General features: G+C 45.0%; 1 protein-coding gene across 1 annotated transcript in view; it reads right to left on the reverse strand.

Moving 5' to 3' along the window:
• The window catches only part of snd1 (staphylococcal nuclease and tudor domain containing 1), a 312,352-nt gene that overhangs the window by 229,301 nt on the left and 56,825 nt on the right, over window positions 1–26,226 (reverse strand). Inside the window, exons 13-15 of the mRNA XM_038996705.1 lie at window positions 21,542–21,652; window positions 20,303–20,375; window positions 16,779–16,920 (exon numbers count right to left, since the gene is read on the reverse strand). Of these exons, the coding sequence (XP_038852633.1) occupies window positions 16,779–16,920; window positions 20,303–20,375; window positions 21,542–21,652 (326 nt within the window). The remainder of the gene's footprint in view (window positions 1–16,778; window positions 16,921–20,302; window positions 20,376–21,541; window positions 21,653–26,226) is intronic.

Below are 26,226 nucleotides of genomic sequence, written 5' to 3' on the forward strand. Positions count from 1 at the left end.
CAAAGGGAAGCACAGCCGAGAGCTGCCCAGTGACACGAGCCTCCCGGACGAGCTAAACTACCTCTATGCGCGCTTCGAGGCAAATAACACTGAAACATGCACGAGAGCACCACCTGTACCGGAAGACTGTGTGATCACGCTCTCCGCAGCCGATGTGAGTAAGACCTTTAGACAGGTCAACATTCACAAGGCCGCGGGGCCAGACGGATTACAAGGACGTGTACTGCGAGCATGCGCTGACCAACTAGCAAGTGACATTTTCAAACTCTCCCCGTCCGAGTCTGTAATACCAACATGTTTTAAGCAGACCACCATAGTGCCTGTGCCCAAGACAACTAAGGTAACCTGTCTAAACGACTACGACCCGTAGCACTCACGTCTGTAGCCATGAAGTGCTTTGAAAAGCTGGTCATGGCTCACATCAACACCATCATCCCAGAAACCCTAGACCCACTCCAATTTGCATACTACCCCAACAGATCCACAGATAATGCAGTCTCTATTGCACTCCACAGTGCCCTTTCCCACCTGGACAAAAGGAACACCTATGCGAGAATGCTATTCATTGACTACAGCTCAGCGTTCAACACCATAGGGTCATCAATAAGCTAAGGACCCTGGGACTGAACACCTCCCTCTGCAACTGGATCCTGGACTTCCTGACGGGCCGCGCCCAGGTGGTAAGGGAAGGTAATAACACATCCGCCACGCAGATCCTCAACACAGGGGCCCTTAAGAGGTGTGTGCTCAGTCCCCTCTTGTACTCCCTGTTCACTCATGACTGCACAGCCAGGCACGACTCCAACACCATCATTAAATTTGCCGATAACACAAGTGGTAGGCCTGATCACCAACAACAACGAGACAGCCTATAGGGAGGTCAGAGACCTGGCCGTGTGGTGCAAGGACAACAACCTCTCCCTTAATGTGATCAAGACTAAGGAGATGATTGTGGACTACAGGAAAAAGAGGACCGAGCACGCCCCATTCTCATCGACAGGGCTGCAGTGGAGCAGGTCGAGAGCTTCAAGTTCCTTGGTGTCCACATCACCAACAAACTAGAATGGTCCAAACACACCAAGACAGTCGTGAAGTGGGCATGACAAAACCTATTCCCCCTCAGGAGACTGAAAAGATTTGGCATGGGTCCTCAGATGCTCAAAAGGTTCTACAACTGCACCTTCGAGAGCATCCTGACTGGTTGCATCACTGCCTGGTATGGCAACTGCTCGGCCTCCGACCACAAGGCACCGCAGAGGGTAGTGCAAACATCCCAGTACATCACTGGGGCCAAGCTTCCTGCCATCCAGGACCTTCATATCAGGCAGTGTCAGAAGTAGGCCCTAAAAATTGTCAAAGACTCCAGCCACCCTAGTCAGACGGTTCTCTCCGCTACCACACGGCAAGCGGTACCGGAGCACCAAGTATAGGTCCAAGAGGGTTCTAAACAGCTTCTACCCCCAAGCCATAAGACTACCGAACATCTAGTCAAATGGCTACCCATACTATTCACATTGCTGCCCCCCCCCCCCCTCCACACCACTGTCACTCTCTGTTGTCATCTATGCATAGTCACTTTAACTCTACCTACATGTACATAGTACCTCAACTAACCGGTGCCCCCACACTGACTCTGTACCGGAACCCCCCGTATATATTGTTATTTTTTACTGCTTTAATTACTTGTTAATTTTATCTCTTATTCTTATCTGTATTTTTTTAAACTGCACTGTCGGCTAGGGGCTCGTAAGTAAGCATTTCACAGTAAGGTTGTTGTATTTGATGATGCATATGTTCTGTGACTGTCCAAGTTTACATACCTTTTGGCAGAAGGTAATGGAAAAGATTGGGATATTCTGGGTACCACAATACCTGCAAATCCTGCTTTGCTTTACTGAATATCACTAAGGATCTATGATCGACTGAGAAGCTCATCTTTAAACTGGCTAAAAGTTGCTCTAACTACAGCCAAAAGAGTCATATTGAGACGTTGGAGGGAGAAGGACCCTCCCTCATATAAGGAATGGTACATAGCCTTGGCAGAAACAGCTTCATATAAAAGATTAATTTTATAAAATGAATGGTAAACTCGATAACTCTGGGGACATTTCCTGTCCGTGATAGAAAGAGAATACAATCTGTAAAGGCCTGGTAGACTACAGACATACATAGACGACTGGTAGGGGTACGGCCTTTTGGGTTTTGTTAATGTACTTTTTTCCTCCGTTATAATAGTTATGTGGGTGAAAAATGATAATGTTCATTCCTTTTCCATCTTCTTTATTGTATGTACAGTGCCAGTCGGGGGTTTGGACACACCTACCCATTCAAATGAGTGGCTGGGTGTGTCCGGGCTTTTGATTGGTACTGTATATTCATCTCTGCCAAGTTATTGTTTAGTGCTAAATGTAATTCAATTGCATTGTTATATCGTGAAAGGACAAACACTGATTACAAAATATATATATATAGCCTACCGGTCAACAGCCAGAAAATACATACATTTAATCAAAAGCTCCATTTAATGAATTGACTATAAAAACACACGTGGGCGGCAGGTCAGAGCTTGTGTCTATTTCTTCCCATCGCTACTTCATTTCACTCAGGAATTCAATTCATTGAACTTGTAGACAGTTGGCGAATCCACTTTTTCTCTCTTCATCTCTCCCGGACTCTGTATTTCCCCCTGCTTCTCTCCTTCCTTCCCTCTCTCTGCACCCTCTCCTTTCTTCCCTCCTGTCTTTTCTTCCCTCCTGCTGGTATGGCACGGAGCTAGGCGCTTGGAGGCTGGTATGGCACGGAACTAGGAGGCTGGTATGGCACGTAGCTAGGAGGCATGGTATGGCACGTAGCTAGGAGGCATGGTATGGCACGGAACTAGGAGGCTGGTATGGCACGTAGCTAGGAGGCATGGTATGGCACGTAGCTAGGAGGCATGGTATGGCACGTAGCTAGGAGGCATGGTATGGCACGTAGCTAGGAGGCATGGTATGGCACGTAGCTAGGAGGCATGGTATGGCACGTAGCTAGGAGGCATGGTATGGCACGTAGCTAGGAGGCATGGTATGGCACGTAGCTAGGAGGCATGGTATGGCACGTAGCTAGGAGGCATGGTATGGCACGTAGCTAGGAGGCATGGTATGGCACGTAGCTAGGAGGCATGGTATGGCACGTAGCTAGGAGGCATGGTATGGCACGTAGCTAGGAGGCATGGTATGGCACGTAGCTAGGAGGCATGGTATGGCACGTAGCTAGGAGGCATGGTATGGCACGTAGCTAGGAGGATGGTATGGCACGTAGCTAGGAGGATGGTATGGCACGTAGCTAGGAGGATGGTATGGCACGTAGCTAGGAGGATGGTATGGCACGTAGCTAGGAGGATGGTATGGCACGTAGCTAGGAGGATGGTATGGCACGTAGCTAGGAGGATGGTATGGCACGTAGCTAGGAGGATGGTATGGCACGTAGCTAGGAGGATGGTATGGCACGTAGCTAGGAGGATGGTATGGCACGTAGCTAGGAGGATGGTATGGCACGTAGCTAGGAGGATGGTATGGCACGCAGCTAGGAGGATGGTATGGCACGCAGCTAGGAGGATGGTATGGCACGTAGCTAGGAGGATGGTATGGCACGTAGCTAGGAGGATGGTATGGCACGTAGCTAGGAGGATGGTATGGCACGTAGCTAGGAGGATGGTATGGCACGTAGCTAGGAGGATGGTATGGCACGTAGCTAGGAGGATGGTATGGCACGTAGCTAGGAGGATGGTATGGCACGTAGCTAGGAGGATGGTATGGCACGTAGCTAGGAGGATGGTATGGCACGTAGCTAGGAGGATGGTATGGCACGTAGCTAGGAGGATGGTATGGCACGTAGCTAGGAGGATGGTATGGCACGTAGCTAGGAGGATGGTATGGCACGGAGCTAGGAGGCTGGTATGGCACGGAGCTAGGAGGATGGTATGGCACGGAGCTAGGAGGATGGTATGGCACGGAGCTAGGAGGATGGTATGGCACGGAGCTAGGAGGCTGGTATGGCACGGAGCTAGGAGGCTGGTATGGCACGGAGCTAGGAGGCTGGTATGGCACGGAGCTAGGAGGCTGGTATGGCACGGAGCTAGGAGGCTGGTATGGCACGGAGCTAGGAGGCTGGTATGGCACGGAGCTAGGAGGCTGGTATGGCACGGAGCTAGGAGGCTGGTATGGCACGGAGCTAGGAGGCTGGTATGGCATGGAGCTAGGAGGGGTGAGGCTGGTATAACATGGAGCTGGGAGGGCTGAGTGCGGCGGGGGGTAAATGCACCACACGGAGCCGCTTCCTGCTGGGCGAGTCATCCCTCCCCCTCCTCGTGTATCTCCCCATGCTCCCTTCAGATCTCTCATCATACCCTAGACCAAGGATGGTTACCTATGATGGGGATGAAGGCCACAAAAAATCTGGACTCATGAGGGGCCGCAGTGGTTTGCAGGTCTGTGTACCCACACATGCAGTCAGAGCCTGACGTAGCCTTTTGAGGACCCTAAGCAGAATGTTTTTTTAGTGGACTCCCTCTTGACAGCAGAGAGAAAAAATGTACGTTTTAGAGTTCATTTCCTGCCATTCTACACATTTTGCCATGAGGCGGAAATAAATGTTAGCAGTTTTAAATAAGATATCTGAGTGAGTGACGAACAAAATCAATGGGGGCCCCTCGGTTGGTAATTCGACCATGATTCCTACAAGTTTAGATAGCTGGCTGCTAGACTAACTTACCTCCCAAAAAATAGTTTTGCTGACATGCGCTAATTGAGTGACTGTCAGTCAAATCAATCAAAATGTATTTATAAAGCCCTTTTTACATCAGCAATTGTCACAAAGTGCTTATACAGAAACCCAGCCTAAACTCCAAAGAGCAGGCAATACAGATTAGAAGCATGGTGGCTAGGAAAAACTCCCTAGAAAGGCTGGAACCTATGAAGAAACTTAGAGGAACCAGGCACTGAGGGGTGGCCAGTCCTCTTCTGGCTGTGCCGGGTGGAGATTATAAGAGTACATGGACATTAACTGACAAAAGAGAAAAACTGCAGGGCCTCCCGAGTGGCGCAGCGGTCTAAGGCACTGCGTCGCAGTTAGGGGAGGGTTTGGCCGGGGGGGGCTTTACTTGGCTCCTCACGCTCTAGGGACTCCTTGTGGCGGGCCGGGCACCTGCAGGCTGACCTCATCGTTAGTTGAACTGTGTTCCCTTCGACACATTGGTGTGGCTGGCTTCCGGGTTAAAAGAGCGGGTGTTAAGAAGCGCGGTTTGGCAGGTTGTGTTTCGGGGGAAGCATAACTCGACCTTCGCCTCCCGACACCGTTGACGAGTTGCAGCGATGAGAAAAGGGGGATAAAATACATCAAATTATAAAAAATATAAAAGGAAAAAATAGATACAAAAAAAACTTTGATGCACAAACAAATGACACCTTGTGTATTCTACCTCTCAACAGTAAGTTGAGACCCTGCGTGGTGGAGGGGAATTGATCTGCTGGCCTACAAAAGGGGGTCAGCAGTTGCCCATCCCTGACCTAGTGAAACCCTTATTGCACAAAAGCACATCAGCGTCATGTAATCTGCAATCCATGCGTCTTGTCTGATCGCATCTCAGTGTTCTCCAACCCTCACTGCCTCAGACCTGTCTGGATGGTGTGGTCATAGATGTTAAACTAGTGATATTACGTGTTATATATTCTTATTCCATCTCGATGGATGTGACTGACTGTAGTCACACACAGGTGAGCCAGACTAGAGGAGTTGAGGTACGACAGGGCAGTGACAATGACTGATCTTTCACCATGTCCCTTTATCCAGGTCAGACACTCACCCCATTCATTCACTTTCCTTTTCAGAGTGCAAGCACATGATCAACCTGCCAAGCACATGATCAACCTGTTAATATCAGTACTAGGCCTGTGTTCACATTCATATCCATCAATGTCATCATGCAACAATAAGCAACATTTATTTATTTCCAAGAAACTGCATTTCTCCTTCAAAGAGCAAAGCAAGGCAGTGATTGTAGAGTGAGCTAAAGCTCATTGTATTACAGTCATTCACTATGGCCAACTTCACTCGCACTTTGCCTGCCTATCTACAATGGATGACTGATACAAACCATTTCCCCCAACATCACTCACAACAAGGAAGTTAACAGTAGACATTATATACCACTTCCATGGTTAACGGAGGAAAAGGAAAGAATTGCATGAGGACAAAAAAAGAGATTGAGCGAGAACGAGAGAGCAAGAGAGAAAAAGCCTGACAGTGAATAAAAGAGACAGTAGATGTGAAAAAAAATGAGTGACTGATATTGAAAAGAGATTCAATGTTTTTTTAGGGACAAAAACAGGAAAATGCAACTAAAAAATAAGAAACCTTATTGTTTTGTCATTCATTAACAATTTACAAACTGGTGAATATTTTCCTTCTACAACAGAGCTAATCAAAAACATGAAGACGAGGAGAACTCCTTAATGAACTGCCTCATCAGACAACCAGAGAAATTCACAGGATCCTTTTTCATTATGCAGGTTTATGGGACTGCTCCAGACACACACACCACCCACACCCACTACCTGGTTGCCAGCTAGTTCAGTAACACACACACACACACGTCTCTGGGCTAAAGCTGCTCCATCTCTCAGCTCCCAATTTCCAGGAAGTGAGTGAATCTCCATAAGCTGCAGTGCCACAGACAGCGAGACAGTTAAAAAAAAGGTGACGTTTCACTTTAGCTTAACTTCATATTCATCATCTCCAGCATCACCATTAGTGAAAATGGTGTGTTTCTATGTTGTGCATTTAAAAAGAGAAACGATAAGGTGTGCATCATGCGATTTTAACCAATTGTGAGTAGGCATTACCTACTAACTGTCTGCTGATTGGTTGATGTCATTGGAAACACTTATCTTTATCTTTTTTTATACAAAACTGCCATTTTTACATATGTTGATGTTGGGGTGCTGGAGATGATGAATTGGAAGTTGAAAGTTTTTGAAATGTCCCTTTAAGCTAGCTCAATACAACACACACCGCACCCACAGGGATTAAGCAGACACACCAACACTTTGCCTATTCCCAGGGCAGGCAAACACACAAAATGGGATGTTCTCTCTTCATGTGCAAGCTTTAGCCTTTTGAAACTTTATCTTTTCCTAGACAAGCGTCTTATTTACCCTGCAACACAAGCGTCTTATTTACCCTGCAACACAAGCGTCTTATTTACCCTGCAACACAAGCGTCTATTACCCTGCAACACAAGCGTCTTATTTACCCTGCAACACAAGCGTCTTATTTACCCTGCAACACAAGCGTCTTATTTACCCTGCAACACAAGCGTCTTATTTACCCTGCAACACAAGCGTCTTATTTACCCTGCAACACATCTTTGAAAGGACATCATGTCCACTTCCCCCCCCCCCCCCCCCCCCCCTCCCCATTCTAAATGTGATTTCTGTCATTCTGAGCACCGTGGTGGAGACACTAATCACATTACACACCTAATGCATATGGTTTCGGTAAATATCTCAAATGTCAGGTAAATAAAAATGCTGCCATTCAAATCTCAGGTGCCACACTTTCATAACGGAAAGCCTGATTCATGTCAGTCACCAGTCAACTCCATTACACTCAAAAGTTACTTCAACTTCAACCAGTGAATCGATGGCAAGCTATGCTAGTGATTCAACCAGTCACCCCGTACACTAAAATTTATATATTTAAGGGGTATACAGTAGGTTGATAACGATAATTTCAAATAACATTCCCAGCTAATGAGAAAACTGTCACAGTATTTAATTTAAGAAAATGAAAGACTTCAAGAAACCTTGGAGCTAAATTTGTATAGGCGCCAACAGCAGATTGAGGTATTTTTACATTCATACCCCACCAGAAGGGCGTGGCCACTGTGAAACTTCCTTCCATGAGGGACTATCCCTGTTGTCTCCTTTCGTCCTATTTTTTGGTCCTATTGAACACAACATACTTCTAGGCCTTCTGTTCTTTCCTTTTTTCCTCTCCACGAAAGAAGAAACCCACTCCATCGCATGAAAGTTGCATGTGGATAAGAGAAGAGGAGTGGAGAGGAACATCCCTTCTTCCCCAGAGCACCCCTCCGGCCCACTCTGAAGTGGGGCTTCTCTCTCTCTGTATCCCCCTCCCTTCCTCCATCTCTCTTTTGAGAGCCTCTCTCCCTCTCCTCTTGGTTCTTTTAGGGAACAGGAGCACTCCCCGGAAAACTCCGGAAGGAAGGAAAGCAAGTAGGAAAGGGGAGGGAGAGGGAGGCTTTGAGGTGTCTCCATGGAGTAGACAGGAGTGAAGGGAGAGAAAAACAGAAGTCTCTCTCCAGCCTCCTTTTAAAATAAATATCTAAAGGGGAACTGTGCTCACAAGCGTACGTGGTTCAGAGAGAAAGGTGGTTTACTTGAGGAGAGACGGTAGGGGATAGACAGAGAGCGCAAAACAATGCAGACCCAATAGCACCTAGCAGAGGAATAGGCCTACCTGCAAGGCATGACTCTGCATGGCAGAGCTCTTTAAAGGGGTCTACACAGTCTACGCAAACAGAGCCCTTAAAGAAGCATACTAGGATTGGTACATCCATTTTGGGACTTTTTAATTAGTGATTATAGGCATTATATACATTAATAAATGTTGAATACCAGATTGTTTTTACTGTTGAAAAGCGATATCACAAGTATAAACACAGTAAAGTACACACACTAAAGGGTTTGAAGCTAAGCGTTGTTGTTTTTTAGACAACTAGGACGCAGCTTATGGACATGCCTGTATAGAACACGTATTTTAGAAACCAGCTCTATTCTCCCACAGCTAGCGAAGAGGAACGTGGCCCTTATTCTTGGTGAATAAAAATACATCCACAAAGGGTGTGGTGCAGCGGTCTAAGGCACTGCATCTCAGTGCAAGAGGCATCACAACAGTCCCTGGTTCGAATCCAGGCTGTATCACATCCGGCCGTGATTGGGAGTCCAATAGGGCTGCGCACAATTGGCCCAGCGTTCTCCGGTTTTGGCCGGGGTAGGACGTCATTGTAAATAAGAATTTGTTCTTAACTGACTTGCCTAGTTAAATAAAGGTTAAATTAAAAAAGTGTGTGTGCGCGCGTTGAGGCTCCTCCAAATCACATTCATTTATAAAGCCCTTTTTACATCCGCAGTTGTCACAAAGTGCTTATACAGAAACCCAGCCTAAAATTGTTTGAGAAAGATGCAAAAAAAAGTTGCCGCTCTGTTACTTGCCTCAGGCTGCACGTGCTCTTCTCATATTTCACCCATCAGACTATTCTCAATGAAATCTTTATTAATAGTTACAATTTGTTTAGATTTAGAATGGGCCATTATCAAAATGGGCAGGAACAGGGGCAGGGGAAAAAGAGATGTCATCTGTATGTACTCGAATAGCGAATGGAGCCGCTTTCCTTTCAATCATGCCGGGTAGGCTACTCCAGTTTTATAGTAAGTGTGTGCTTAATATAAGCAACTGAGAAATAAATATAGTAGCACCTGGGATCCTCTTTAGTAGCAACCTTGAAAAGTCTGCTTTCACAGAGGGTTGCATATAGAAATACGAGCTTATAGGAAGACTTATTTCACTCCACACATCAACCACTGTTTGAGGAGCATGCAGCCTCTTGCTGAGCGACAGGTGATATTTCACCTAAACTCTGTGTAACATGGCTTCTCCAACCCTGTTCCTGCAGCTACCCAGAGTTTAACTTTGGAAACAAAGTGAAATCTGTTCGGGAACATCAATAGTAACTTGTTTTCACAACAAAACATTTTTCATTAAACTGTTCAAAGCCCTCTCTCTGCACGCTGGAGAAAGGAATGAAGGAGAGAGAGAGATGAAAATGCACGGTGGTGAGATATTCTGTAGCTAAAGTTAGTCAGCCTATTATGAAAATATTAGAAAATGCCCTTTTACTAGACTATTATAAATCAAATACAAATTCACCATAATTGAAGACGCCCTGCACAATCAACAAACCAACAGCCTCACCTAGGGCTATATGTTCTCTCCCAGACTCATGGATAGAAAGTTTGGAGCATTGCATAAGGTAACCAGTCCATCCAGTAGGCATAATAATAATATTATTGTGTCCACACGCAAAAGGCTAGACCAATTAAGTACCGAAGACATCTTAAATCGATGTAAAAAAAAAAAAAAAAAAAAAAAAAAAAAAAAAAAAAAGGGGTTTCTACCATGTGTAATATGAAGTAGGCTATTAGGCTATGTATTGTATAATGGCACAAGCATTATTAATTTTTTTTTTTTGGGGGGGGGGGTAAATAGGCCTAGGCATAAGTTCTAATATGCATATGGTGTTTTGAATTAATACTCACCATTTCATTGTGTTAAGCTTTGAAACAACATCCAGAACGACCATGTTTTCCCCTCAGTTTTAACCGGTTGTTGAACTGCTTTGTATTGATCATCACAGTGAGGTGAGTTTTAAAAGCATGATACTGTTTTGATGATAAGTGTTTGATGTGGTTTTCGATTGACAATAGAGCGCTGAGTACCAGGCCATTAGCGTCCAGAATGCATAAGAGGAGATTACCGTGACTCAACGGTCACGTTGACACAGCTCTCTGGTCTTGGCCATTGTGGAGAGGTTGGAGTCTGTTTGATTGAGTGTGTGGACAGGTGTCTTTTATACAGGTAACGAGTTCTAACAGGTGCAGTTAATACAGGTAATGAGTGGAGAACAGGAGGGCTTCTTAAAGAAAAACTAACAGGTCTGTGAGAGCCGGACTTCTTACTGGTTGGTAGGTGATCAAATACTTATGTCATGCAATAAAATGCAAATTAATTACTTAAAAATCATACAAATGTGATTTTCTGGATTTTTGTTTTAGATTCCGTCTCTCACAGTTGAAGTGTACCTATGATAAAAATTACAGACCTCTACATGCTTTGTAAGTAGGAAAACCTGCAAAATCGGCAATGTATCCAATACTTGTTCTCCCCACTGTGTGTATATGTATATATGTATATATATTGTTTTGTCTCGATTGCCATTGTTATCCTGTCTGGAAGACGGTTCAGTGAATGAGTAAGTCCATAGAAAATCAATAGGGCTAGCTAGCTAGCCACAAAGAATTGGTAGCTATCCATAGAAAATGTACATTTATGTTGCATTGCATTAGTTTTAGGTAATTTTTGCCTGTTTAACTAGCTGGCTAGCTAGATTATTACTATTCCCATATGTAGTTGATAATTATGAAGTGAAACGTTTGCTTTGTGTATATCTTGTTTTGTCTCTATTGTTGCCATTGTCCTGGCTGGAAGAAGGCTCAGTGAAAGGGGAGGTGCAGCGTGAGGTAATACAGTAGGGGGAGGTGCAGCGTGAGGTAATACAGTAGAGGGGAGGTGCAGAGTGAGGTAATACAGTAGGGGGGAGGTGCAGAGTGAGGTAATACAGTAGAGGGAAGGTGCAGCGTGAGGTAATACAGTAGAGGGGAGTGTGATGATTCTCAAATGTAATGTTTTATTCTTTCTCCACATTCTCGTCCTCACAAGAACGTACTCAAAAGAACGTGGTCGGAGAATGCACTCGGAGGATGAGAGTGTGGAGCACGGTAGTATGCATATTGAGAAACACCAAGACAGACAGAGAGAGAGAGACCGAGAGCAGGGCTCTTTGGTGTCAACAGGTAAAGCATCAGACTTCCACAATAAGCAGACCTCAAGAGACACTACACTTCTGTCTTAAAGGATTTATGTCCATTTAGTATGGCGCCCAGGGAAGCTCACTCAACTAGACACACACACACACACCTCTCTGGAGAGCCTCCTTCCAATCCAGTTGAATTCCTGCCTGACATTACAAACAGATTGGCCATTACACGGACGCACCCATCTGGCCTCGACAATCCCATCAATATGTTCTAGAGATGTGGAAACCTCCAACACATATTATGTGATTGTGAGTAGCCTATATGATGGAGTCTTGAGGGTGAAGGGCTTCTGGTGTTTAACATGCAACAGATCAAAATGGCTTCCTCTTCCCTTCAGGAAGTATTCACCCCTTCACCTTTTCCACATTTTGTTGACTGTTTGTCACTGTTGTCACTGGCCTACACACAAAGCCCAGAATGTCAAAGTGGAATGTTTTTTGAAATGTTAACAAATTAATTCAAAATAAAAATAGGTATGATTGGTGAAATTCACTGAAAACCCTCACTAACACACGGTTATATTTACATTATTGCAATTGTCATGTAGCCTACTTTTGGCCTGCTAAAAGCCTAACCACCAATCAACCAACATTATGGACTAAATATTCAATTCCTGATGCTGCAGGATTTTGTTGTGACAATATAGGTCAAATTAAAGTAAGTAGTGCTCACGAGTCAAAAACGGTCCCTGAAAATGGTGCAGAATTGTGAACGGCGTCATCTATTTCTATTCCTATGATAGGTTAAGACATTCAATTTCTGTATATATTTTTTACAATTCATATGATATGTTACAAAATCCAATATGAAAATGTGTTTAACGGATTTGTAAGGGCTTAAGATCCAGGACTGCATCTTTAAGCTCATATACAGTGTCTTCACAGTGTCTTCACAGTGTCTTCACAGTGTCTTCACAGTGTCTTCACAGTGTCTTCACAGTGTCTTCACAGTGTCTTCACAGTGTCTTCACAGTGTCTTCACAGTGTCTTCACAGTGTCTTCGTATTTACACCCCTTGACTTTCACATTTTGTTGTGTTACAGCTGGAATTCAAAATGGATTCAATTGAGATTTTGTGTCACTGGCCGACAGACAATATCAAAGTGGAATTATGCTTTTAGATTCTTTTTCAAAATAATTACAAATGAAAAGCTGAAATGTTGAGTCAATAAGTATTCAACTCCTTTGTTACGGCAAGTCTAAACAAGTCACATAAGTTGTATGGGCTCTGTGTGCAATAATAGTGTTTAAATAAGAAGTTGTTCTTAACTGACTTGCCTAGTTAAATAAAGGTTTTTAAAAAATTGTTTAACATGACGTTTGAATGACTACATAATTTCTATACCCCACACATACGAGCAGTGAATTTCAAACACAGATTCAATCACAAAGACCAAGGAGACTTTCCAATGCCTCAAAGGGCAACCATTGGTAGATAAACAGACATTGAATATCCCTTTGAGCATGGTGAAGTTATTAATTACACTTTGGATGGTGTGTCAATACAACCAGTCACTACAAAGATACAGGCTTCCTAACTCAGTCGCCGGGGAGGATGGATCAACAACATTGTAGTTACTCCACAATGCTAACGTTATTCACAGAGTGAAAAGAAGGAAGCCTGTACAGAATAAAACATATTCCAAAACATGCATCATGTTTGCCACAAGGCACTGAAGTAATATTGCAAAAAATGTGTCAAAGCAATTAACTTTTTGTCCTGAATACAAAGGTGGTATGTTTGGGGCAAATCCAATACAACACATGACTGAGTACCATTCTCCATATTTTTAAGCAACGTATTAGCTGCATCATGTTATGGGTATGCTTGTAATTGTTAAAGACTGGGGAGTTTTTTTTTTATATATAAAAAAAGGAAGGAAAACCTGGTTCAGTCTGCTTTCCACCAGACACTGGGAGATGAACTCACCTTTCAGCAGGACAATAAGCTAAAACACAAGGCCAAATCTACACTGAAGTTGCTTACCAAGAAGGCAGTGAATGTTCCCGAGTGGCCGAGTAACAGTTTTGACTTAAATCTACTTGAAAATCTAGCAATAATCAACAACCAATTTGACAGAGCTTGAATTAATTTTTTCAAGAATGAAACGGGCAAATGTTGCACAATCCAGGTGTGTAAAGATCTTAGAGACTTACCCAGAAAGACTCAAAGCTGTAATCGCTGCCAAAGGTGCTTCTACAAAGTATTGACTCAGTGGTGTGAATACTTGTGTAAATTAGATATTTCTGTATTTCATTTTCAATGCATTTGAAAAATATATTTTCACTTTGTCATTATGGGGTATTGTGTGTAGATGGTTGAGGGGAAAAAATCTATGAAATCCATTTTGAATTCAGGCTGTAACAACAAAATGTGGAATAAGTCAAGGGGTATGAATACTTTCTGAAGGCACTGTAGTGCACTATTTTTCATCAGGGCCCTGGTCAAAAGTAGTGCACTAAGTAGGGAAGAGTGTGCCATTTGGGACGCCTTGTGACATTTCACACAGGGTTACAGAGGGAGATAGGTGCATAAAACATGGAGAGATAACTTTGACACATTGAGAGGACATGAAGATGGGAGTGGGGTAGTGTTAGTAGATACGGGTATGTAGGGTGAGAGATAACGGGGTAGTGTTAGTAGATACGGGTATGTAGGGTGAGAGATAACAGGGGGTAGTTATGTTATGCCAACAGTACTATATATCAGGGGTCTCTAACCTCAATAAGAACCACAGAGGCGCACATGAACTCTGGGCAATACACACACATACAATGGACAATACACAACATACACACACGTGACACACACAGACAAAGACGTAACACGACATCAAAGGCAAAGGCATGACCACACAAACCCACAGGCAGCAATAACACACACACACAAATAAATGAATAAACTATTACACACACCCCCACACCTTCCAGGAAAGGTGAGGGTGGTCAGGATGCAGTGCGGTGGCTAATCATAACGGAAGCACCTCATATTAAAAAAGGGAGCAAGGATCGTTTGTATCAATCAGCGTTAATCTGGCCTTAATGTGTTTATTAAAGACAACATGAACTGTCATTTCCTAGCAGAAAACCTTTTTACCGGGGAACGACCTTAATCAAATAAACAGGCTCTGTGCCATAATGTGCTTATTGTCATATGGTAATAACCCCTGATTGAATAAAATAATTTCCAATGACAGAAAACACAAGCACGCAAGTGTGTGTGTGTGTGTGTGTGTGTGTGTGTGTGAGAGCGTGCTTCAAGTTATAATGTCAGATTTCCAACCAGTCTTAATAAAGGCCTAGGTGGTTTGGTGGAGAGAGAGGGTCAAGTCAAAATGCCTGGCGGAGAAAATAATTAATTACAAAAACCAACGACAAAGGGGAAAGACATTTAGAAACAAATTACCAAATTAATTAAAACATTTACAATGGAAGACATGCACAATTAAACCGGGGATGATGTTATCATGAATATATGGTGGTGTCCTGTTGGGAAATGAATGAAGTGGGTTCTTCTTTTGTTTGGTCAATGACAGAGCTGAAATAGAGACCGATAGATAGATGCCTGGATTAGATGTAATGCTTCTATTACGGCTAGTCGAGTAAATGGAGTCTCATCTAATCTAAAACACACAAGCATTCCTGCTATCGACTGATTCTGATCTAAATTGTCTGCACAAATCAACCTGAGCTGCCAGACAGAAAGCTGAGCTGCCAGACAGAAAGCTGAGCTGCCAGACAAAGTATAAATGCAACCATAACCAATCTACAGTACATTGTAGCCTATATTTCTCTTGCAACTGTTTCCCGGGCACAAAATGGTCACCTCATACCCCAAATGCCCTCTAGACCAGGGCTCTACAACCCTGTTCCTGGAGAGCCACCGTCTTGTAGGTTTTCAATCCAGTCCCAGTTGTAACTGACCTGATTCATCTTAGCAAGCAACTATTTTCTAGAATCAGGGGCACTAGATTAGGGTTGGAGCAAAAACCTAGAGGACGGTGGCTTTCCAGGAAGAGGGTTGGAGAGCCCTGCCCTTGACACTGATTTACAATCAGTTTTGCGTTCATTCACCTGGCTTGGCACAAAATGTCAGACGAGGCAGAGTGGGGAGGTCGCTGGCAGGGATCCAGTGTGTGTGTGTGTGTGGGGGGGGGGGGGGGTCAATGCCCGCATGAGGTGAAAGGTCACATCAGCTACACGCCATCCCAATGGTGCCAGGGGCCGGCTGGCATGGTTTCACCAGAACCCTGTCGACCTTCGTAGTGAATGACTGCTAACAGCTGGGCGCTCCGCTAGCTCTGCTATCAGACACCGTGACCTCTGAGCTGGGGCCGTGACGCTGCACCTGGCTTGATTTGTCTGGCACACACACACACACCTCTCCTTACGTACTGTACACACACACACACCTCTCCTCACGTACTGTACACACACACATACTCCTCTCCTCACGTACTGTACACACACACATACTCCTCTCCTCACGTACTGTACACACACCTCTCCTCACGTACTGTACACACACCTCTCCTCACGTACTGTACACACACCTCTCCTCACGTACTGTACACACACCTCTCCTCACGTACTGTACACACACCTCTCCTCACGTACTACACATACACCTCTCCTCACGTACTACACATACACCTCTCCTCACGTACTGTACACACACACCTCTCCTCACGTACTGTACACACACACCTCTCCTCACGTACTGTACACACACACATACATACACTCCCCTACTAGCCTATGTTTTTATTAAACTGGAAGTAAACAAAAACAAATGTTGGTTACAGAGTTAAAAGACTGATAACTAATAGTCTAACCAGGCGCCGCTCCAATCTCTGAGGTAGCCAACAAGATGGCGCTGAAAGACACGTCGCCCTGTTAGCTCCTAGCACAAGCATTTCGCAGCACCTTATATTCCTGCTGTAAACTGTATATGTGACGTATACATTTGATTTGTGTGTAACTGGAAGAAAGTTACCTAAACCAGGATGTAATTCGCTAAACCAGGAAGTTGCCTAACGGCCCTCGCGGATGGACTACTTACCGGCGAGGAGGAAGGTGATGAGGCAGGTCTCTTTGGGCATGTAGAGTTTGAGGCGGGAGCCACTGAACACGTATTCTACCACCGCCTCTGAGCGGCCCGCTCTCTGGAGGAAAGGCAGGAACTGCTTGGCCTTCTGTGTTTCCTGGAGAAGAAAGAAACATGTTCAGAGAAGCAGCTTCACCCTAGCAATGCAGATCTTCATGTCAATTGGATGGTCTGATAGTGGATCATACACCTCCGTCTTAGTCCATCCACTTCATATGCAGATCTTCATGTCAACTGGATGGTCTGATAGTGGATCAAACACCTCAGTCTTAGTCCATCCACTTCATATGCAGATGAGTAAATTAGGTTGAAGTTCATTGCGTGGGGTTTCTCGGTAAAGGTGAACGGACCGATGATTTCACCATGACATTGCTAGGCCTCATATCTCTCTCTCTGTCCCTTTCTGGTGAGTCACTGGCTTGGTGGGTACACCAAGGCCAGAATTACAAGCGTGGCTAAATCATTGCCTATTCAGACAGGCTGATGAATTAATGGCAGAGAGAGAGAGAGAGTTATATTAATAAATACACAGCTAGGCAGGCAGGCTAAGGCAGGCAGGCCAATGCAGCCACAACAAACCAGGCAGTGACTCACTAGCACTCTCTCATGATTTAGATGTAGTGGGGTGGGGGGTGGGGTGTAGAGGAAGAGAGATGTGTTCTGGCAAAACAGATGTACTGGCTGAGGAGGATGAGGAAATATGTAGTTGACAAGGTGGAACTATTCCATCAAGCGCCAGGTAGCTCAGGATTGCAGGGTGCAAAGTCAACATTGCTGTGGTGATTAAAGTTACTGGGCAGGAATCTAGCCCTAAACTAAACATTATTTCTCTGTTCAGATGAACTCTTGGGATGGAGAAAGGTGGGCAATAGGGAAACAGGTGAACACACACACATATACCAGCGGGCTGGGGGGAAGGAGTCAGGAGGGACTGTGTTTATGTAACCTGTGTGTTGGGGGGTGAAGAGAGAGAGAGAAGTGCCCCAGTGCCATATCCACTCAGCACCTTTGTATGTACTGTATATGTATATACACACATCCCACTGTACTCCAATATATATCCCCACTGTATTGTTCTCAATATAACCCACTCCATCTACATAATCCCTCTCTGTAATATCCCTGTGTGTGTGTGTGTGTGTGTGTGTGTGTGTGTGTGTGTGTGTGTGTGTGTGTGTGTGTGTGTGTGTGTGTGTGTGTGTGACAGGCGGAGATTTTTGCATTTTTATTAGAATGCTCATTACATTAGCCTGGCCCAGCCAATACAGCCCGGCCACTACAGCCCCCACGGCCCGGCCACTACAGCCCCCACGGCCCGGCCACTACAGCCCGGCTCTCCAGCCAAGAGGGAGCAGTACTTTAAGATGGAGGAAGACACACACACACGCTTGTTCTCCCTGACTGGCAGAAGTCATCAACAGATTGACATGGTATCAAGAATCTATTCCTGGGCAGCTGTCAGTCTTCAGAGTGACGGGGAAACAAGCTGACATGCAAATGTGTCATATCACCCTCTAATATGGCTGCAGTGAAACACAGAGGGCTGCTGAGAGAGATGGAGCGTCTTTAGAGGGGGGGCTGGGCAAGATCAACACACACAGGTACAGACAGAAAGATGCATGCACACACCTCATTACACTGGAGAACAGTGTGTGTGTGTGTGTGTGTCTATGCGGGCGTTAAACAATAACACACGTCCTAGACTGACTGCCCAGTCCATTAAAGCACGGACAAGCCTTCTCGTAAAACAAAGACGTAAGGTGGACAGAATGAGAGGGAGGGAGTGTCCCCAGCCGTCATTCCTTTATGTGCTTTAACGTACGTGGTCCATGGAGAGAGTGTGGAGAGAGAGAGAGAGTGTGGAGAGAGAGAGAGAGAGAGAGTGTGGAGAGAGAGAGAGAGAGAGTGTGGAGAGAGAGAGAGAGAGAGTGTGTGGAGAGAGAGAGAGAGATGGAGTGAGAGTGTGTGGAGAGAGAGAGTGTGGAGAGAGTGTGGAGAGAGTGTGGAGAGAGAGAGAGTGTGGAGAGAGTGTGGAGAGAGTGTGGAGAGAGTGTGGAGAGAGTGTGGAGAGAGTGTGGAGAGAGTGTGGAGAGAGTGTGGAGAGAGTGTGGAGAGAGTGTGGGTACGGACGTGCATCTCATTTCTCCCCGTTAACACGTTTTATGGCCACGGAGTAAAATCTAATCTTCATTTAGTGAGCAGCCCAATCAATTTTCATAAGCAGAGACGCTGTCTGCTGTCCCTGGAACACGTAAACAACTTCCTAGATGACTTTATTAACGCAGAGGGAACTATATTTAGATCAGCCTTTATTGCTATAATATGGGGGGGGGGGGGGGGGGGGGAGACTGGTATTATGGATATTACTTAGAGTGATTAATCTATAGATCAGATGACAAGGTTTGTCCTGGGGAGGGGTTTGGGAGAGACTGGAGGGCCAAGGTTTGTCCTGGGGAGGGGTTTGGGAGAGACTGGAGGGCATTGAGACTGGAGGGTCAAGGTTTGTCCTGGGGAGGGGTTTGGGAGAGACTGGAGGGCCAAGGTTTGTCCTGGGGAGTGGTTTGGGAGAGACTGGAGGGCATTGAGACTGGAGGGTCAAGGTTTGTCCTGGGGAGGGGTTTGGGAGAGACTGGAGGGCATTGAGACTGGAGGGTCAAGGTTTGTCCTGGGGAGGGGTTTGGGAGAGACTGGAGGGCATTGAGACTGGAGGGTCAAGGTTTGTCCTGGGGAGGGGTTTGGGAGAGACTGGAGGGCATTGAGACTGGTGGGTCAAGGTTTGTCCTGGGGAGGGGTTTGGGAGAGACTGGAGGGCATTGAGACTGGTGGGTCAAGGTTTGTCCTGGGGAGGGGTTTGGGAGAGACTGGAGGGCATTGAGACTGGTGGGTCAAGGTTTGTCCTGGGGAGGGGTTTGGGAGAGACTGGAGGGCATTGAGACTGGTGGGTCAAGGTTTGTCCTGGGGAGGGGTTTGGGAGAGACTGGAGGGCATTGAGACTGGTGGGTCAAGGTTTGTCCTGGGGAGGGGTTTGGGAGAGACTGGAGGGCATTGAGACTGGTGGGTCAAGGTTTGTCCTGGGGAGGGGTTTGGGAGAGACTGGAGGGCATTGAGACTGGTGGGTCAAGGTTTGTCCTGGGGAGGGGTTTGGGAGAGACTGGAGGGCATTGAGACTGGTGGGTCAAGGTTTGTCCTGGGGAGGGGTTTGGGAGAGACCGGAAGGCATTGAGACTGGTGGGTCAAGGTTTGGCAATTATATTATCAAGAAGAATGTTGGCCCAAGAATGTGTAGGAACATTGCACACACACACACTGCAGGGGGGAAAACACACAACATATAAGCCTAGTCACATAACAGTAAACACACACACACTGCAGGGGGGAAAACACACAACATATAAGCCTAGTCACAGTAAACACACACACACACACAATTATTCCTCAAAGTCGCACACACACATTTCTCTCACAGTAATCCATCTTACCCCAGAGATATCAGCCACTCTGTGGATGGGGACCTCCTTCTTGCTATGCAGCCCTTTCCCGTTCTTGATTGCCCTGTGATCAATCAGAGGGAAAGAGTGAGACAGAGTGGTCACCATTACGGTTCATCCCATCATCCAGCGAGTTAAGGAGAAACCATCAGGTCTTTAAGCCACAAAGGAGAAATGGATCTGTGGGTAATAAACACTCAGAGCCATTCCGGCTCAGAGGGGGGATACAGTTTCCAAGCTCCCCGGCTCCACCACCAGGATCAGCGGTAGGGGGACTTCACGTGTAACCTATACCCTTAAAATGGAAACTGTAATGGTTGGGGGGGGGTGCATTTTCAGTCTGACCCTGGTGTGATGACCACCTGTTCAGATTCCTACTGGAAAGAGCTTGAGTGCTACAGATGAAGATGACGAAGATGATGGGAATTGTTGCAGTCAGGGTCCTCTGTGGGTCAGAGATGTGTGTTTCACTACTGTGTGTGTGTGTGTGTGTGTGTGTGTGTGTGTGTGTGTGTGTGTGTGTGTGTGTGTGTGTGTGTGTGTGTGTGTGTGTGTGTGTGTGTGTGTGTAAGAAATGAGGGAGAATGAGAAAGGGAAGGAGTTTGAGGAGCCCAGAAAGAGAGACAGAAGGAGAGAGAAAGGTAGCATGGGGAAACACTTGCACAAACACCACAGGTGGGTAGTTATCTATCTGCTAACCCAGAGATCTTCATCTGTAGTGCTGTATTAAAGCACGTACTAAATCTCCCGGTGCACATACACATAATTATATTCACAGAGCACGTGTAAAGAGAAGGCCTGATTTAGTGTGTGTGAGCGCGAGACACTCAGAGGCCAATCCTTTGGTAGAAACTTAGAGCAGCGCAGGGGTGTAATCATCAGTCTAAACGAGAGTTTCTACTGGACAAATTCAGGTAAGTCCTTCCCTGTTTTGTTTGGTTTGCTTCCGTTTAAGAAACGTTTTGCAACAGAATCGGAGTAATGAATACACCCCAGGCCTTGTAGAGGCGCTGATTTACGACACAGGGAACAATGGCCACCTCTGACCAGTGTTGTTGAATATTTTGCCGTGATGCAGCACACACATTCATATTGTATCCCCACAACACTTCTGTTGTTGCATGAGCGTGACAGAAAGCATTTTCATTTAAAGGGAAGTTTAGTCAAGCTGGTTAAAGCAGTCAGGTTTACTTTTCAGCAGTAGAAACCATTTTGGGGCACTGTGCTTACCGTGCCTCTGCAGCCAGTAGCTCGTCGTAGTGGGATGAGCGCTGGTCGTCATCCTGTCTGTAGCGGATGACTGTGGCAAAACCTTTACTGATCAACGCCTCAGCTATGTTACTGTGGAGGGAGAGAGAGAAACAGAGTGAGTGAGAGAGACAGAGAGAGAGACAGAGAGAGACAGAGAGAGAGACAGAGAGAGAGACAGAGAGAGAGACAGAGAGAGAGACAGAGAGAGAGACAGAGAGAGAGACAGAGAGAGAGACAGAGAGAGAGGCAGAGAGAGAGGCAGAGAGAGAGGCAGAGAGAGAGGCAGAGAGAGAGGCAGAGAGAGAGGCAGAGAGAGAGGCAGAGAGAGGGAGACAGAGAGAAAGACAGACAGAAAGCAAGGTGATTGTAACCAGTGTTTACTTATCAACCCAGTTATTATACAGTAGAAAACTTCAAGGCTGCAACACGGCCCATCAGTACACCAAAAAGGGCGCGGGGGCAAGCTCAGAAATACTGAAGAAACACAAGCCCAGAAACACTAAAGAACAACAGAAGAAAGATCAAGGAAAATGTGAAAGACAATGACTAACTAGCAAGTCAAGGTCCCGGCAACATGGCGAGGTGAGAGAGACCTTCGAACCACAGCAACCAGAGGCTGCATTGTTATTTCACAACCACAGAAAGAGGGGGAAGGTGAGAGATAGAAGTAGAAAAATAACGGGTGAGAGTTCGATGGAAGGGCTCTGCAGTTAGCTCAGAGCCCTTAGGCGCCCATGTAACAGCTAAAGAGAGTGAGTGCACTCGGTGCAGGCTTGTCTTTCCAAAATGTTTTGTTAGCCTGTCGGCATGCCAAGACCATAATTGAGAAAGTTTGGTGGCTCCTCGTGGTGAAATGTTTTTATTAGGTTTTCTGTTCAGATTAATTGGAGAGGAGGATGAGGCAGAGACAGGCAGGCAGGCAGAGAGAGAAAGAGAGAGAGAGACGGGCAGAGAGAGAGAGAGACAGGCCGGCAGGCAGAGAGAGAGAGACAGGCCGGCAGAGAGACAGGCCGGCAGAGAGACAGGCCGGCAGAGAGACAGGCCGGCAGAGAGACAGGCCGGCAGAGAGACAGGCCGGCAGAGAGACAGGCCGGCAGAGAGACAGCCCGTCAGAGAGAATAAAAACAGGAGGAGTCTAGTAAACTGCCTTTAATTGAGACGGTGAGTTAAAAAGAAAAGAGAAAAAACTGAAAAAGTAATTTCCCCCGTCCTCACTTTGTTTCATTTCTCGGTCTTTTATAAATTGAGACAAATTGAGCATCACATCATGACAGTGGCTTTAATGACTTTCACATCTTCTGAATGGAAATGTGGAGGCAGATCAGCTAACACTGCAAAAATGTTGGACTAAGTGTTGCAAATTGCCTTCAAATTAGACACTTAAAAAAGTTGAAAAAGCATATTGTTTTCTTTTCATAGATCTCAAATGACTGGGATGGGTGAAAACAACATGGTGGATCTTTCACTTTGACCTATCCAGGTTGTCAGATTAGTGCTTGTTCCAGAGATTGTATTTATTCTACCTTCATTTAGAAAGGCAAGTCAGTTTAAAGAACAAACTCTTATTTACTGAATGACCTAGCCTGCCTGACTGTATGCATTTAGAAAGGCAAGTCAGTTTAAAGAACAAACTCTTATTTACTGAATGACCTAGCCTGCCTGACTGTATGCATTTAGAAAGGCAAGTCAGTTTAAAGAACAAACTCTTATTTACTGAATGACCTAGCCTGCCTGACTGTATGCATTTAGAAAGGCAAGTCAGTTTAAAGAACAAACTCTTATTTACTAAATGACCTAGCCTGCCTGACTGTATGCATTTATAAAGGCAAGTCAGTTTAAAGAACAAACTCTTATTTACTGAATGACCTAGCCTGCCTGACTGTATGCATTTATAAAGGCAAGTCAGTTTAACCTGTCTGGCCCAGGCGTTCCGCTAGCGGAACTCCTCCCACATTCCACTGAAAAGGCAGAGCGCGAAATTCTAAAAATATTTTTTAGAAATATTTAACTTTCACACATTAACAAGTCCAATACAGCAAATGAAAGATACACATCTTGTGAATCCAGTCAACATGTCCGATTTTTTTAAATGTTTTACAGCGAAAACAGCACGTATATTTATGTTAGCTCACCACCAAATACAAAGAAGGAAAGACATTTTTCACAGCACAGGTAGCATGCACAAAGCCAACCTAACTAACCAAGAACCAACCAAACTAACCAAGAAACAACTTCATCAGATGACAGTCTTATAACATGTTACACAATAAATCTATGTTTTGTTCGAAAAATGTGCATATTTGAGGTATAAATCAGTTTTACATTGCAGCTACCATCACAGCTACCGTCAAAAATAGCACCGAAGCAGCCAGAGTAATTATAGAGACCAACGTGGAATACCTAAATACTCATCATAAAACATTTCTGAAAAATGCATCGTGTACAGCAAATGAAAGACAAGCATCTTGTGAATCCAGCCAATATTTCAGATTTTTTAAGTGTTTTACAGCGAAAACACAATATAGCATTATATTAGCTTACTACAATAGCCTACCACACTTCCGCATTCATTCATCAAGGCACGTTAGCGATAGCAATAGGCACGTTAGCGTTAGCGAATAAACCAGCAAAAGATATTAATTTTCACTAACCTTCATAAACCTTCCTCAGATGACAGTCCTATAACATCAGGTTACACATACACTTATGTTTTGTTCGAAAATGTGCATATTTAGAGCTGAAATCAGTGGTTATCCATTATGCTAACGTAGCTTCTTTTTCCCAGAATGTGCGGATATTTCTATTAGACTCTCACCTATTCTGACCAAATAGCTATTCATAAACATTACAAAAAAATACATGTTGTATAGGAAATGATAGATACACTAGTTCTTAATGCAATCGCAGTGTTAGAATTCTAAAAATATCTTCATTACGACATAAGGCTTATGTTATAGCGAGAGAGTGGCCAAAACCTAGGCGCAAAACTACTAGTACACAGTTCGACAGATATATGAAATAGCATCACAAAATGGGTCCTACTTTTGGTGATCTTCAATCAGAATGTTGTACAATGGGGTCCTTTGTCCAGAACAGTCGTTGTTTGGATTTAGAACATAGTTTTTCCCTCTTGAATTAGCAAGCACACTGGCCAAGTGGCGCGAAGCTCTCCATCGTCAACAAACACAGACAACGCAAAACGCCTAACGTCCCGAAAAAATTTCAATAATCTAATAAAACTATATTGAAAAAACATACTTTACGATGATATTGTGACATGTATCAAATAAAATCAAAGCCGGAGATAGTAGTCGCCTATAACGACGGCTTTTCAGAAGGCAATTCCAGGTCCATCTTCGCGCTTTCCAGAAAACAGGAAATGGATGACTCGTCGTGCCAAGAGGATATATTCCACCTCAGACCAAGATAAACACTTAATTTCTTCTCTCACTTCCTCTTGACATCTAGGGGAAGGTGTATGACGTGCATGTATACTCATACGTATCATGCCCATTTATAGGCAGGCCCTTGAACAGAGCATCCTTTTCAGACTTTCCACTTCCTGGTCAGAAAGTGTGCTGCCAAATGAGTTCTGTTTTACTCACAGACAAAATTCAAACGGTTTTAGAAACTAGAGAGTGTTTTCTATCCAATAGTAATAATAATATGCATATTGTACGAGCAAGAATAGAGTACGAGGCCGTTTAAATTGGGCACGATTTTCCCCCAAAGTGTAAATAGCGCCCTCTATCCTCAACAGGTTTTAAAGAACAAACTCTTATTTACTGAATGACCTAGCCTGCCTGACTGTATGCATTTATAAAGGCAAGTCAGTTTAAAGAACAAACTCTTATTTACTGAATGACCTAGCCTACCTGACTGTATGCATTTATAAAGGCAAGTCAGTTTAAAGAACAAACTCTTATTTACTGAATGACCTAGCCTGCCTGCCTGTATGCATTTAGAAAGGCAAGTCAGTTTAAAGAACAAACTCGTATTTACTAAATGACCTAGCCTGCCTGACTGTATGCATTTAGAAAGGCAAGTCAGTTTAAAGAACAAACTCTTATTTACTGAATGACCTAGCCTGCCTGACTGTATGCATTTAGAAAGTATGAGGAAATGAGGTTGACGTGTCCTTGGGAAATCAGACAACCTTTAATTACAACCCTAAATTAGCCTAAAAGCAGGGTAAGGTCAAACAGGCCTTTTCCACACCCCTCTCCACCAGTCCCCACGCCAATACTAACAATCTCAATGGTAGTGGTATCTAGGACGTAGGCTGCTAGCCTGCTGGCACTAGCTATCTCCAGCTAGCCCCCCTGCTGTTCCGCTCTCCCTCGCCTTGTGCTAAACGGGTAGAGGGGTCTGGCTCACCACGTGGAGAGAAATATGGTGGGCCATAAGACGCGCACGTACGCATGCACACAGCACCTCAGAGCGGGCCGGCCACCTGTTACCCACAATGCACCGCAGTGCGTCTGGCTAGTAATTGGGTGACCTACGCTGGCCCGGCGCCGCTGCTAACTAGCAGTGCCGTGTGATAAGGGGGGGCTAGCAGATGAAAGGAGAGGTACTCCGTAGCTCCAGAACATGTCTTAAAAAGGTCTTTCTTCCGTTTGTATGAGTGAAAACATCAGAGGGCGTAGCCGGGCGACATGTTG

Source organism: Salvelinus namaycush, chromosome 6 (assembly GCF_016432855.1).
Source record: "Salvelinus namaycush isolate Seneca chromosome 6, SaNama_1.0, whole genome shotgun sequence".
NCBI classification, from domain to species: domain Eukaryota; kingdom Metazoa; phylum Chordata; class Actinopteri; order Salmoniformes; family Salmonidae; genus Salvelinus; species Salvelinus namaycush.